The following is a 16,091-nucleotide window of genomic DNA, read 5'->3' on the forward strand; positions in this document are numbered from 1 at the left end:
TATCTGTCCATTTTGAAGGTTTTTTTTTCATCAAATTAATAATTAAGGGAATTTTTTAAAGCTCAGATGATCTTCCAAATTTTGCTCTCTCTGGTTAATTAATAAGAATACATGGAAGACTACACTGAATTTTATACGCATGCATGTGCATGCACACAGACACATGTATATGTATATATACACGTACATATGTATGTGTATGTATATTTTACTTAATTGGACAGAGATAGAGGGGTTTCTTTTTGATTTTAATAAACCTGAAAGTTTATGCCGCTGTCAGTGATTTTACCAAAAATTTTGCTTTCTACTATACAGCCATTCATGTACTAGTAACTGTGCTCTCTTATCACTCAAGACCAAATGTTTTTCTGTGTTTTCCACAGAGAGGGTATAATCTTGCTTATTCCTTCCCCCACTAGTTAAGTATCTGAGGTGAGAGGGAGGGATCAGGCGTTATCTTGCTTCTCAACATCCACTGGGATGTAGTACGTTTCTGTTCCCTGCCCCTCTTTTTTTTTTTTTTTGCTTTCCTTTTTTGACTAGCCTTCCCACAGGTCTGTGTCCATTTTACAGCATAAAAATCCTCCCTACTTACCCATACAGTAGGTATTTTACTACCTAGAGGAAGGCCATATTTCTAGCCACTGCAGTGTCACCTCATAGCAGTTGAGCAGGTCCAGCATCAGAGCAAAGATTCTGCAAAACTTTCTGCTCAAGAAAGATATGGGGCAGTCTTTGGTCCACTCTCCATCAAAGTTTTTGTCTTCTCAGAATCTTACTGAGCAGCTCCTCTTGCTTCAGTGGTGGCATCTTTTTCTAAGGGATGCAGTCATACTTGCAAATCTATGAGGAGATCCGAAGTTGAATCAATACAAATTCTGGGTGGTTCAGCTCAGGAGTTCCCAGTCATATATGGTTCCTAATGAGCCTTGTGCTGCCACCACGCTTGCCTGTTCTGTCTTATCCTCCACTCCTGGTGGCTTGTAGGACAAAGGGAAATATTCTGACATTGAAATGTGATATCCCTATTAAGATCATGAATCAATAACTCTAACCCTTTGATTTTTCCAGTGCTAATTAACACTTTGGCACCAACAGTTCTGGTGTTACCTTTGCTCACGGTATCCTAGACTGGTCAGACACCCTGTGCAGCTCAGGATCTCATGAACACAAACTGAAGTTCACCTGTCTATTTTTGATCACTTGTTTGTTGCAAGCATTCACCCATACTTAATCCATTGCAGAAGCCTAGACCTGTAATGTTTGGTCTTTACTCAGAGACTCTGCCTTTTATTTTGCTGTTCATCTGTGATTCATAAAGGGGAGTCTGTCCTTTTCTAACTCTGAAACTTCCTATATCAGGAGCAGAATAACAAAGTGTTGCTGTGATTGAGCAATTGCTCTCCCTGTCATTCTGTACTTGCTAGTACCATCAGGATTTTGTAGGTGGATGCTTATGCCATGAGAATGACATAAACATGCTAGATGGTTTGCCTTCCTCATTGTCTTTCAGACCACTGGTCTTAGGTTTGGATAGAACAATCTTCGACTGTTGTTCATTTACCCTTTCTTCCCATAGTGTGTTCAGTGGATGAGATAGTGTGTTACTACAGAACTTTTGAAAAGCTCTTGAAGAAGCACCTCACATCCTTCTCAGTATTATCACTGCTCCTTTCTCTTTGATCTCCCTTCCTGTGTCTTCAGTAATCTTTCTTGTGTCAACTTCTATACCATGCCAAGCCCATAACTAATCCACTTCTCCCAACCCTGACAGTGGCCAACAGGGAGTGCCTGGGGAGAATGTAAGAGTAAGGCAAGCATGCAGCAGTGTTTCTCTGGAAGATTCTCCCAGCCACTAGGACTTTGTCTCTCAAGACTTTTTGACTTAGCCTTTGTGTTTAATATTCCTTGATAGATTTTTATTTTCAACCCATGTGCATTTTTATGGCCTTCAGTACTCTGTGGTAAGTTTCCTAACTTAACTCAGGTAGTGAAGAAGCACATGTTTCTGTTCTGAATTTAATATCTCTGGGTTCATTTAATGGCCTCCAGGTTTTGTGTTGGAAGGGACTGAACAATTATTCCCTATTCCCTTCTTCAAGCCACTCGAGAGGTTTACGCACCTCTGTTACGATCTCCCCCAAATCTCTCTCTTCCAGAATGATCGGTTCTACTTTTTAGTCCTTCCTCATATGGAAGGTGCTCTGGTAGTGCCGTAGTAATACTTTCTGCTCTTTATTTCTTTTCCAGTAACTCCTAAACTCTGATAGTATTCTGTCCTAGTCATAAGGATCTAAGCACATAGAGAGGGCAATATTCGCAGGCAGAAGTAGTAACTCTTACTGGGAGCAGCTGCTAACAAAGCCACTTCTGAAAGTGAAATAAAATAGTGGGTACCAGTGGAATGGAGGTTTTTTACTGGCCAAAAAAGGAAGAGGAAGGAGAAAAGAGGTGATAAGGTAGCTTGACACGGGTGGTTTATGGCCTGCCAGGGAGAGCATTATACTATGCTCTATAAAAACCAATAGCTTTGCTGTATCCATGGGTTTTGGTATTCATTAGAGTTACAATTTTTAATTCCTAGGCTGGTCTTTGGAAGTTGTTCTTTAATTAATGATTGAGGAAAAAAGAATGAGAGATCCAAGATGGGGTCAACGTTCTGTTAGAAAGGTACCCTCAACAGCAGTTGGGTTTTTCCATCTTTTGTGTGTTGTCTGTGTGAGTTTATTGCAGTGTACAGTTTTTGTTCAGTTTCACCTACGTAATTATCACAAGGACGTTTGTTCTGCTGCATGAAGTATGCTGCAGCCTGGGAACTAAACACATAAGATCCGGGGATGTCAGTGGTTCTGCTGCAGGGATTTTAATAAGGTGGTAAAAGAAAAGTATTGATAAGTTTTATATTTCTTAGGCACGACATAGATCCATTTTGGTATGCTCTGAATCACAGGGAGTTCACCTCTAATGATGAATAAAACTATAGAGAATGAGTCTAGATTCCTAAATTTCCATTTGTTTGGGGTTTTTTGACTGCTAATGAAGATTGAGCTCATGCTTTTGTAGAGCCACCTATAATAATGCTGAGATTTCATTCTAATCTATTACTTTGTTTGTTGCCTGTTACTCTATGTGTAAAATGAAGATTGTTTTCCTCATGTGCAGCATTTTTATATTTGTCTTCAGTGAACTTAATTTGCTGTTTTGTCACCCTCACTCAGTGAAATGAAATCCTCAGGCAAACCTTTGCAGTTGACCTTTGTCATTACTACTCTAATTACCCTGGTATGATCAGTAAATTTTGCCGTCTGTTTATCCCCTTACTGGATCGTTACGTTGAATAGCATAGGCCCCAGACCAGGTACCTGTCAAAACCAACAGTTTATTCCTATTTGTTAAGCAATTATATAGTCAAGTAAGGAGCTTGCCTCTTATGCCATGGCAGCTTATTTAAGAGCTTTGAGGAAATCTTTGTCTTTGGAAATGCAGCCCTCTTATTGTCTTGTGTATTGACTGATTTAGATAATTTTACTAGATCTTTGAGGCATTATTTTGGATCCAGCTCTGTTCAGAAGCATTAAAACAGAGATGAATTAGATATGGAGTGCTGTTGGAGGCAGAAGGCTATATTTTTGTGTCCCGTGCTGTCGTCAGTCATTGTTATGGCTGCTTCTCAAAAGTATTACTGTTTCAAATTGGGCAAAGATGAGGACCATCAGTTTTTTCATCCATGAGGGCAAAAGGTTGTTCCTTGGCAGCCCTAATAATTTTCATAGTTAATTATCAGTTAGTATTGTGAAAAAACAAGTGCAAGCTCTTGCATAGATTTGTTCATTTCTTCTGCCCCTGCTTGCCCTTGAATCTAGAGAAAAGTTTATGGTGGCACATTGAGGTCTTACCTTGGTTCCAAATTTTTTGGATCTGCAACATATTTGCAATGTGTTGCTGATACAGGCATGTTATCACTTGCTAAGGACAGTTTGCAGATAGATAAGAGTGACTTAACAATCTGAGCCCCTTCAAGAATAGGCAGCCCACACTAGGGAGTGAAATGGTATCCAGGATTAGTTGTGCCACCACTTTTCCAGGGATCAGTGTGAGACTGACTGGCCTGTAGTTCCCTGGGTCCTCCTTGCCCTTTTTGAAGATTGGAGTGAAATTTGCTTTCTTCCAGCCCTCAAGCACCTCTCCTGACTGCCATGGCCTTTCAAAAATGATTGAGAGTGGCCTTGTAATGATATTGGCAGCTCCCTCAGCACTTGTGGGTGTATCCCATCAGAGCCCATGGAGTTGTGTTCCGTTTGCACAAGTATTCCCTAACCTGTTCCTCCTCCCCCAAGGGAAAGTGTACCTCTCGCCAGACTTTCTCCCTGGTCTTTGGGCCTTGGGATTCCACAAGGCCAGTCTTACCAGTAAAGACTGAGGTGAAGAAGACATTGGGTACCTCAGCCCTGCCCCATTCAGCAGAGGGCCCACGTTTTCCCTCGTATTAGTTTTGCTACTGATATAGAAGCCCTTCTTGTCCTTGAAGTCCCTCACCAGATTAAACTCCAGGTGGGCTTTGGCTTTCCTGGCTCTGTCCTTGCGTGCTCAGACAGTGTCTCTCTATTCTTCCCAGGTTACCTGTCCCTGCTTCTATCTGCTATGTGCTTCGTTTTTATGCCTGAGTTTTGACAGGAGCATCTTGTTCATCCATGCAGACATCCTACTACCTTTGCTCAGCTTCCCACTCATTGGAGTGCATTGGGGTGGACCATTCTTGAGCTTGGAGGAGGTGATCCCTGAATATAAACCAGCTTTCTTGGACCCATCTTCCCTCTAGAGCCGAATTCCATGGGATTCTTTTGAGCAGATCTCTGAAGAGGCCAAAGTTTACTCTCTTAAAGTCCAGGGTTGTGATCCTGCTTTTTGCCCTGCTCCCTCTTCTCAGGATCAGGAATTCCACCATCTCATGCTCACTGCAGCCAAGGCTTACACGCCTAGATGTTAGTGCAACCTCCTACATGCACCAACAGGAGAGAGAAAAAAAAAAAGTTTGAGACTCTGTGGATCCATGTGGTCTTCTACGTTTTCAGGCTATTTTCCATTGTTCCCAAGACAGCCTTTGTCTGCTGCAGTAGTCCTGTTTTGTTATTTAATCTAACAAAACAAAATCATGAAAAATCTGTGGCAGGGTAGGAGGAGACTATTTTTTTTCCATGTCTTAGCCTTCTGCATATTAATAGCCCTTTATAAACAGTTTGTATCTATAAAGTATATATTAATATAAGATATGCATATTCATTGCACCTGTTGGTTTACTTTTTAGGTTCAAGAGCAGGTAATTGTGTCAGACCCTCTCTCTGAATTTACACCCAAGGAACCAGGGATATTTACTGGAAAGTGTAAGTTCTTTGATTCCCCTAACCCACCCCACCCCAGACATTATCAAGGAGTATCTGATTTGTCAGAGTTGTGTACAACTTAGTGACAGATGTCAGGGCTGGAATAAAAAAAAAGAGTAATTGAACTTTTGAGGCAAAGGCTTTGTTTACTATGGTAGTCAGAACATTATATCATAACAGTTGACATTTAAGCTCAGAAAATTAACACTGGTCAGTTGCCTAGCCCCTGAATAGAATTTGTAATAGCTGTAGTCCATTACCTAGTAATTCCTTCCTAATCCGATGTTCTGTGTATTCATGTAGACTGAATTTCTCGAATTAGTTTGACACTAGAAACACTCCGGTAAACGTACACCAAAGTGTTACACCAGTCAGGTACTCTTAATATGGACATATCCTGTACCAAAAAAACTCTCTGTGCCTTCAAATTACTTTTCAGGACTTTCCCCATTGGAAGCTTCAGTTAAGGTCTGGATGGCCCAATAGTTTCAGTACCAGTTCTTGGTCCTTATGCCAGTGTAGGAGAAAATGGGCTCATGGGTGTAGCATAAAGCCTTCAGCAACCTGTGGTGTGCCTGCTGAAAATACACACAAATGCTGTGGTTTTTTTCAGTATATCTATGAACTTGCTAAGGTGCTTCTCCTTTCTCCCATTTCTTAAAAGTAGGTGAAAAAGAAAGTAAGGATACGATTCAGAGCTTAGCAGATGCAGTCTTACGTATTGACAAGATACTGTTAATCAGCTGATTGGACTTTATTATCTCTACCAGACAGCAAGGTCCTGATTCTTGCTGAGAAAAAGCTGTATAAGAAGCTAGCTAGAAATAGAGGAAGCTTTCCGTGTCTCATGAAACACAATAGGAACTTCAATTTAGTTTCTTACACAGGACAATAATGCCATTAATTGCTTACAAGAGACTACCTTTATAAATTACCTTGCACAAAAACAAGAAGCTATCTATTATCTATAGTTTGTCTTTGTGGCACACCCATTGACTTCTACTTACCCTGTCCTGCTTGCATATATTGTTTGATGTTCTCATTATTATGCTGGGGGGAAAGGGAAGGAGCGCACACACCTGGAGTGAGAGTCCTCTTGCTGCTGCTTCTTTTGGAATATGACTGAGAACTGTTTTCATGTGGGACTTCTGATGTGGAGATGCTTTTCTAAAAGATCTGAGATAGCTAAATGATAATCTTCAATCTGAGCAGCTGTGGGTGTTAGAGCCGCATGAGTGTTGCTGTTGACAGTGCCTCCACAGATTTTGTACCACAGGTAAATTGCGTGTGGATTCGTTGAGGGTTTGTATCCTTGACCTGTTGTAGGTACTTTTCATCTTTAACTCTGCTGCCAGCCGTGATGCCAAGGGGAACTCTTGCCTGACCAACCCAACCTGACCAACAGTTTACCTTGACTTTAGCAGGTCTTTGACAGTCTCCCATAGTCTCCTTATAGCCAAAGTGGTGAGAGATGGATGGGATAAACAGATGATAAGGGCTTGAGGCTCTGGTGGACCACAAGTTGAAGATGAGTCAGCTGTATGGCATTGCAGTAAAGAAGGCTAGTTGCCTCCTGGGACAAGGGGGCAGGGCAAGGGGAGGAATCCTTCTCTTATTGTGAGACTGCATTTGGGATACTGTGTCCAGTTTGGGGCTGCCATGGGACAAGAAAGACATTGACATACTGGGGCAAGGCAGTGGAGGGTCACCAAGATGGTCAGGCAGCTGGAGTACCTGGTGTATGAGTAGAGCTTGAGAGAGCTGAGTTTATCCTGGAGAAGGGAAGAGGAAAGGAGAAATCTTCTTGCTGTCTACAGCTACCTAACAGGAGGACGTAGAGAGGATATGGAGCCAGACTCCTCTCAGAGGTGCGCAGGGACAGGACAAGAGTCAATAGACACAACAAGGTGGAACACAAGACTTTCCAACGAGACACAAGAAAAAGCTTTTTCACCATGAGATTTCTCAAACACTGGAACAGGAGCCCAGAGATTTTTTGGGATTTCTATCCTTGGAGATGTTATTCTGTTCTGGGCAAGCTCCTGAGTGACCTAATCTAAAGGAGACTCTCTGAGCAGGGCATTGGAGTAGAGTGCTCTAGAAAGCCCTTCCACCCTACATTATTCTGTGATTCTGTGAAGGCTTTGGCATGGTGATATGAGCACTAAGCCTTGCACAGATAGCTGTTTGACCTTATCTTTTCCCTTAGTCTGTTTGAAAATATACTCTGGTTTTGAATAAGATCTCTCTTGCGTGATTGCAATTTGCAGAGTAAGCAAGTGCAGACTTAGCAATGGCCTTGGAAATAGCATCTAATATCAGTGCAGCTGTAGCTCCAGGCTTGTCAGCTAAATGAACTATATATTTCTTAGTGTCCTTGTAAATGCTAAAGAGATCTTAAAATTCATCTGAATTTATGTGTACATGAACACTTAGTCTTGCATGAATTGCTACCAGTATTTACAGGTAATTGGCCTGTATGGCTTAGTAGATTTAATGTTGTGGGTGGGGTTTTGTTTTTTGTTTTTTTGTTTTTTTGTTTTCATTTTTTTGTCTTCAGTGCAGCCTGACTACTGGTGCTTCTTTAGGGGTTTTCACACCTGGTTATTTCTGGGTTTTTGTAATGTATGAAGTGAAACAATGATGGATTTTTATCAAAGCTGATTGGTCTGGAATATTGCTTGTCATCGCTGTAAATGTTAATTGTATTTTTTTCAGTAAGACATGAAATAGCTGAACCTAGAGATACCCTTATACTATTTAGTCTGCACAATTTTTCTTTCCTATTTATTTTCTGGAGATGCAGGCTAATCATCATTGCCGCTTTTCACTAGCGTAAGCAATACTGTCCCATTAAAATGCTTCCATGTGTCCAGTTCTGACATGAAGATAGTAAGTCAAATGCATTACTAAACCACATTTCTTTTTTGGCTTACCTATAAGTTGGTGTTCTTTAAGAGATCTAATCATTTAGGATTTATGAGAGGCTGGATTTAGATGAGGCTGTATAGTGACTTAGCTCGCAAAAGGTAATAATTAAACTTAAGATATAGTAGGTCTTCTCTGTTTCTGCATAATCCTGAAATCTGTCATGTAACTGCTCAAATGTATTCTGTAATTACTGTTATTGCACAAGCTAAGTAATGAGACACTTGATAATATGCTTGATCCAGAGTTGTATAGTGACAAATGAATAGGATGTTAGTAGCCCGCTAAAGGTCTAACAGAGATTTACAGAAGATACTATGGTATTGTACGGAGGTAGACATACAGACTGGGAAGTACTGGGAATCTAAGCAAAATACATATACTGCTAATTGTTGGAGCTTGCATGCATGCTTATATACAGAAAAATTATTTAGCTGGTTATAAAGTGAATGATAGAAAACTCTAACCAGTTGGACAATACGTAGTACAGTATAATAAGGATCAATGGCTTGGAATCAATCTGCTGGCAGGTATGCATAATATTTGATCACTAGAAAATGGTGTTGCACATATTATCTATCACATCATCCAAAATAAAGAAACCAGCATGAGACTGTGTGGCCGGCCAACATGGAAAGAGTCTAGTCCTTGAAAGAGGTGGGTTCAGATACAGACTGTGGAACAGTCATTTGTGTCAAGATGTGAGCAGTCAGACTCGGAGTGCACTAGTAGGTCAAAGCCTGGGGAGTGGCTGTAGGGTGAGTAGTTCCAGGAGTGCCACTAGTGGCAGTAGAAGACCCTCCTGTGACAGGCCAGGTAAATGCTACGATATTTCACTGTGCTTTGGCCGTTCTTCTTGACATCAGAGCTGTAGCTGTAATGTGATTTCTAGTGCAAATTGGTTACAAATATGCAAATTAATGAATTTGATATCTGAAACTGAAACACAGGAAATTCTATCTGAACATGAGGAAATATTTCTTTCCTGTCAGGGTGACTGAGCACTGGAACAGGTTGCCCAGAAAGGTAACGGAGTCTCCTTCGCTGGAGATATTCAAAACCCGCCTGGATGTGATCCTGGGCAATATGCTCTAGAAGACCCTGCTTGAGCAGGGAGGTTGGACTAGATGTTCTCCAGAGGTCCCTTCCAACCTCAACCATTCTGTGATTCTGTGAAGGGAAGGCAGAGATGTCAAGGACAACAAGAAGGGCTTCTTCAAATACAGCATTAACAAAAGGAAGACTAGGGAAAACGTGGGCCCGCTGCTGAATGGGGTGGGTCCCTTGGTAACGAAGGATGCAGAGAAGGCAGAGTTATTGAATGCTGCCTTTGCTTCAGTCTTCACTGCTAAGGCCAGTCCTCAGGAATTCCAGGCCTTGGAGACAAGAGAGGAAGTCTGGAGAAAGGAAGACTCTCCCTTGGTGGAGGAGGATCAGGTTAGAGATCTTTTGTCCAAACTGGACATCCCTAAATCCATGGGCCCCTATGGGATGCACCCACGAGTGCTGAGGGAGCTGGCGGATGTTATCGCTAGGCCACCCTCCATCGTCTTGGAAAGGTCCTGGAGATCAGGAGAGGTGCCTGAGGACTGGAAGAAAGCCAGTGTCACGCCAGTCTTCCAAAAGGGCAAGAAGGAGGAGCCAGGGAACTACAGGCCTGTCAGCCTCACCTCCATCCCTGGCAAGGTGATGGAACAGCTCCTCCTGGAGATCATCACTAAGCATGTGGAGGACAAGAAGGTGATCAGGAATAGTCAGCATGGATTCACCAAAGGGAAATCATGCTTGACCAAGCTGATAGCCTTCTGTGACGGAATGACTGTCTGGGTAGCTGAGGGGAGAGCAGTGGATGTTGTCTCCCTGGACTTCAGCCAGGCTTTGGACACTGTCTCCCATCACATCCTCCTAGGGAAGCTCAGGAAGTGTGGACTAGACGAGTGGACAGTGAGGTGGCTTGAGAACTGGCTGGATGGCCGAGCTCAGAGGGTTGTGGTAAATGGCGCAGAGTCAAGTTGGAGGCCTGTGGCTAGTGGTGTCCCCCAGGGGTCAGTGCTGGGTCCAGTCTTGTTCAATGTATTCCTCAGTGACCTGGAGGAAGGGACAGAGTGCACCCTCAGCAAGTTTGCTGAGGATACTAAACTGCGGGGAGAGGCTAACACACCAGAAGACTGTGCTGCCATTCCGAGGGACCTGGACAGGCTGGAGAGATGGGTGGAGAGGAACCTCATGAAGTTCAACAAAGGCAAGTGTAGGGTCCTGCACCTAGGCAGGAATAATCCCATGCACCAGTACAGGCTGGGGGCTGACCTGCTGGAAGGCAGCTCTGCCGAGAAGGACCTGGGAGTGCTGGTGGACAACAAGTGAAGCATGAGGCAGCAGTGTGCCCTTGTGGCCAAGAAGGCCAATGGTATGCTGGGGTGCATTAGGCAGAGTGTTGGCAGCAGGTGGAGGGAGGTGATCCTGCCCCTCTCCTCAGCCCTGGGGAGGCCTCCCCTGGAGTACTGTGTCCAGTTCTGGGCTCCCCAGTCCAAGAGAGACATGGCACTCCTGGAGAGAGTCCAGCGGAGGGCTACCAAGATGATGAGGGGACTGGAGCCTCTCTCCTCTGAAGAAAGGCTGAGAGAGCTGGGCCTGAGAAGAGAAGACTGAGAGGTGATCTCATCAACATGTACAAGTATCTGAAGGGGGAGTGTCAAGAGAATGAGGCCAGTCTCTTCTCTGTGGTGCCCAGCGACAGGACAAGAGGCAATGGGCAGAAACTGAACCACAGGAAGTTCCATCTGAACCTGAGAAAAAACTTCTTCACTGTGAGGGTGACAGAGCACTGGAACAGGTTGCCCAGAGAGGGTAGTGGAGTCTCCTTCCCTGGAGATATTCAAAACCCGCCTGGATGTGATCCTGGGCAATATGCTCTACGTGACCCTGCTGGAGCAGGGAGGTTGGACTAGATATTCTCCAGAGGTTCCTTCAAACAACCTAAACCATTCTGTGATCATGTCTTTAAGCACTTGCTGACTGCAGGGGAGCAGAGTGCATGCATTGCTAAAATTGTTTTTACAAAACTTCACTGTACCATTCTGCTCCATAGTAGCCTGAAAGTGGAAGGGCTTCAGGAGCATTTTCCACAAGACTACTTCTGGATAGAAAAAAAGTGCCCTGTAGTGAATTCCTGTGCAGCAAGAAAATAAACTGAATGCTAGATTCTACCTTAATACAAAATATAGTAGGGAAAGAGGGAAAAACTTAATGTCAGGTGGTCTTATGCCCAAAGAAGTGGAAAGAATTTCATTTCCTATGCTGGAGTTGGGGGTTGTTCTTGTCACTGAAAAGTTCTTCCTTTCTCAGCTTGTAACTTTTCTTTAAAGCAGTATTACAGGGAATTGGCAGCTATCTCCCTTTAAAGCCGGTGTCAGATGGCTGGAGCATGCCCCACTTACTTTGCTCTTGCTAGCTCTGCAAATGAGAAAGGGAGCATCCTGCAGTGATAATAGCATCCTCATTGAGTAGGTGATACAGTAGCTCCCTACAGAAAGAAGACGGAGATGCAAGCTAAGAAGTCGCACCAAGAATGTTGCAGCATAAAGGCATGATTAAACCACGTAATAATCTCCTAAGATAATACACGTAATGAAGAAGGGGACAGAATCAACTTGATGTATAAGGGATTGTTTGGGTGTACTTCTGCACAATTCTTGAAAAAAGCAGAGGAGACGAGGAAGCAACAGGAAGCTAGGTATGAGGGTAGAGGAGTGCGACTATCGGGTAACTCACAGAAAAGTGGCAAAGGCTGCAAGAGCAGTAGGTATGAAAGAAGAGGAAAGGGGGCAAGAATTTGTTAGAGATGAAGAAAATCAAACCTGTGGCAATGGAAGTGGCTGAGCAAAGTGGCAGGTGCTTGGCAGAGCCGTCTGTGCGTAGGGAGGTCTGGAGGCAGTGGGAAAGGATTAGATGGAAGCATTTAGTGAGCCAGGAGCAAGGTGATAGTTGGCTGTGTCAGAGAGGGAAGAGAATGAAGCAGGAGTCTAAGCCAGATATCTGCTCCTTTTAGAGGAAGAGTTTGTAGCATCTATGAACAGGGAGACTTCTGGAAACTGCTGCATCTTGGAAGAAGGCAAACAAAGCTATTTTTTCTCAAAAACCAAACCAAACCAAACCTATTTCTGTAATCACTAAGCAAACAGCAAAATAGCAACTTAGAACAATTCATGAGAACATGGAACTCTTGACCTTTGATGTGAGAAGCAGCATTCCAAGTGATTTTGATGGGTACGTGGACTTGTAAGTAGCAATTTCACACTGCTGTTCTGTTTTGCAAAACATTTGCACTCAAGTCTTTGAGGAGTGCAGATTTCCTGCCATCTTAGGTTATTTTTAACACATTTCAGACCTTTCATGTTCAGGCTTTGAGTTTTTTGACTGCTCTGTAGCTATGGAAATGTCTTCTGCTTCACACTGATTATTCAGGTTTGAAGTCTTGGCCCCTTACTTTAAACTGATCAGTATGTATATATATTCTTTTATATAGGCCTACAGCTGAATTTTACCATGACCTGGGGAGACTCTCATTACCTAGGACTGACTGGACTTGAAGTGATAGGAAAGAATGGTCAAGCATTAAAAATAACTACAGAACAGATTTCTGCTTTACCCCAAGACTTAAATGATCTTCCAGAGTGTATGGGAGATTCCAGGACATTAGAAAAGTAAGTAGCAAAAGTTGGAATGTCTAAGCATTTTCTGCTGTTTTTTGCCTTGTGCCTGCTGTTTCAGTGGCAATCTGCTAGATATTTTTATCAACCAGGAGTTTTAGAATTTACCAATTTTAGATTTTACAATTTACATCAAATTTTATAGTGATAAGATTATATACACTTTTCATTATGGTTAACACATGTTAATACAAACATGATTTTTATACCATCGCTGCTCACTCTTAGATTTCACAAGCTACCCAGGAGCAGCTTGTTGTAGAAATACAGTCTTTTTTGGAAAAGACAATATTTGAATTAGGAGATGGTAACATGCCTGATGGGTATCTCTGCTCAGGACTTTCCAAGCAGAAATGTGTATCTGCTGTAGCATCTGTCTATGCATATGCAGTGGTACTTGTCCAGGATTTCTGGAAACTTTCAAGGAAAATTTTCAAATTAGAAAAAGGCAACAACTTCTTAGGGAATTACATGGTGGCATTCTCACTCTTGGCAGTTCTGCAGCTTTTGTTTTTGCTATTTTCTTTGAAGCTTTATTCATTGACATGTGTGTTTCCTCAAATTACCTTGTAGTTACTAAATGGTAACAGTATAGAAATTGTAGAATGATATAGTTTTGGGGAAGACTTGGCATTTATTGTTATTGTAGTTGCATCCTGTTGTTTCCAGGTCATATCTCTATTTGCAAGAGCACTTTCAGTTCTAATCTTGTCTTCCAGCATGTTTATGGTCTGCTGTATGCGAGGCTTGTGATATAGGACTTCTCTTTTCATTCTTTGTTGAGTCGTCCTTAAAATACTGTGTTTATCCCCATGCACACTAACTCTGTTCCTTATTACAATTTCTGCTAATTTGACTAATACAGATGTCAGACTTACTTGGCGGTAGTTCCCCAGTTCTTCTGAAAATTAAAAATTATCTTATTAAAAATTATTCTTACTAAAAATTATCATCACGCTTGCCACCTTCCCATCCTCTGTTATGAAGTCAGTTTTAAGGTTTCCCAGCACTGCCATTACAATGTTCAGCTGTTTCATCCCTTAGGAGTTCTAAAAGAACTAAGTGATATTTGCTGATCCTGGTGAACCAAGTCCTGTTTCTTCTGCCAATTTGTATGAAAATCTCTTTTCGTAGTCATAAAGATCTACGAGAAATCTTCTCATGAGTTCCCCTACAAAGAAGAGGTTCTACTCATGGAGTCTCTCCGGTTTCCACCACAATGAACCCAGATAGCCTGGTCTGACTGAATTTCTGACAGCCTTTCTGCTCCTGATGTTATTAGAAAAATTTTCCTTTTGATGCCTTTTGCTCGCTATCCCTCATGCTCTCTTTTGACCTATCTTATTTTGTGTATGCATTTAGCTTCGAGTTTGTGATCCTTTTTATTTTCTTTGATGTTGACTTCTGTTGAAAGATAACCTACAGTAACCTCATCCTGCCACTAAGCTAGGCTGGCTTCTTTCTTTTTCAAGTCCTCCCTCTTTCTAAAGTCTTTCTTAGTAAACGGTATACATTTGTTCTGTGCTTGCAATATGATGTCCCTTAATATTCTATTTGCTATGTGTAAGGATTTTATTTTATTGTATCTTCCATTTAACACGTATCACTATTTTTGCCTAAGACCCTTTTTTGAACAGAAGCAGTAGGGGCTTTTCTGGCTTTTGCTATTCCTGCAAGCGTGTTGAAGTTTGAATACTCTACAGGGCTCTTTAACTGTAGCATTTTGAATAAATCCTGGATGCTATTCAGGACCATGTCAAGGATTATATGTTCTCTCATGGGCTCCCTAATCAATTCCTCTGTGAAAGAGTCATTAATCAAATCTATTTTTTAAGGAGCTGCCAAATCTAGCACTCTTTCTTCTACTGTACTTAAAAGTGAAAGTACATAAGGCAGCGTACAAAGTAAGTACAGTGAGGCAATGCCTTCATATTCTCCTTTACCCTGTGTTTGCGTGTCAATAGTTTGTGGTAGGAGATATGAGGTCAGAATTCCAAAATGAGGAAATAACGTAATTAAATTTCTCTAGTCATCCTGAAATCTGTGTCCTTCCAAGGAGGCATTGTGATACTGTTTCCCCTTTTTTTTAAAAAAGGAATATACCTAACTATGCTCATGCAAAAAGATATGAGCAAACTCTGCTTCTTCTCTGAGCTCTCCAGCTACCATCCAGCTCCTTGTTGGAATCAGTATAGTTGTGTTAGTGTAGTAATATGCTGCAGAGTGGCAGGTACGTTAGCTCAGGTGTGGAGCTGTATTGATAAGTTGTATGGCTTCTGAGCCTAAGCCTTTTACCTTTAGCTGTCAAGCAAATGTGACAGGGCTTTCCTCTGCCTGCCCCTGTTCATGTAAGCAAAACCTGAGGATTTTTCTGTTTTTTTTATCTGAAACATATCCAACTCAAGGAAATGCTGTCTCTTTCCTCCCTCCCCATCTTTAATTAGATGATCACATATTACTTTTGATGTTTACTGTGCTTTTTAATTGAGTGCACATAGACATAATTAAGCCCTGTGGCGGCAAGTGGAAATTAGAAAAATTTTAGCACCTAGTAAAGCACCTGTTTTTCATGAGAAAAACAATCTTTTCTTTTTTGCAGCTAATGGATTTGTCTCTTTGCAGGTTAATAGATGGGACTAATATCACGGTTGAGGATGACCATATGTGGCTTATTCCCTTCTCTTTTGGAGAAGATCATCTGTTCACAATCTATTTTGATAAAATTGAAAGTATTGCAGGGCTTCGCTTTTGGAACTATAATAAATCTCCAGAGGATACCTACAGAGGGGTAAGTAAAAGAAAAGGAGCCAGCAAAAATACACAGCAGTGCTTTGGAAAATTGGTACTGTGATAAATGAATATAGCTATCTTAATGGAACACCATAAATCTTTCTAGATTGTCTGACTCTGAGTTTTGTGGCAGGTGTAATGCATTTCTGTCTCCACAAACAGCAAATATCGGGGTGGGGAGCCAGAGATTAAAGAAATTTTCACAGCTGATTTTTCCAAGAGACACATACAATAGCACATATTATTTTCAAGATATATGATGCTAAAGTGGTATCCTTTCAGT

At 41.9% G+C, this 16,091-nt stretch overlaps 1 protein-coding gene across 5 annotated transcripts in view; it reads left to right on the forward strand.

The window, feature by feature from the left end:
- The window catches only part of KATNIP (katanin interacting protein), an 82,558-nt gene that overhangs the window by 47,813 nt on the left and 18,654 nt on the right, over positions 1-16,091 (forward strand). For all 5 annotated transcript variants that reach the window (XM_068908405.1, XM_009674651.2, XM_009674654.2 and 2 more), the window contains 3 exons: positions 5,306-5,381; positions 12,835-13,012; positions 15,641-15,806. In XM_068908405.1, the coding sequence (XP_068764506.1) occupies positions 5,306-5,381; positions 12,835-13,012; positions 15,641-15,806 (420 nt within the window). The remainder of the gene's footprint in view (positions 1-5,305; positions 5,382-12,834; positions 13,013-15,640; positions 15,807-16,091) is intronic.

Source organism: Struthio camelus, chromosome 15, assembly GCF_040807025.1.
Source record: "Struthio camelus isolate bStrCam1 chromosome 15, bStrCam1.hap1, whole genome shotgun sequence".
Classification (NCBI taxonomy): Eukaryota; Metazoa; Chordata; class Aves; order Struthioniformes; family Struthionidae; genus Struthio; species Struthio camelus.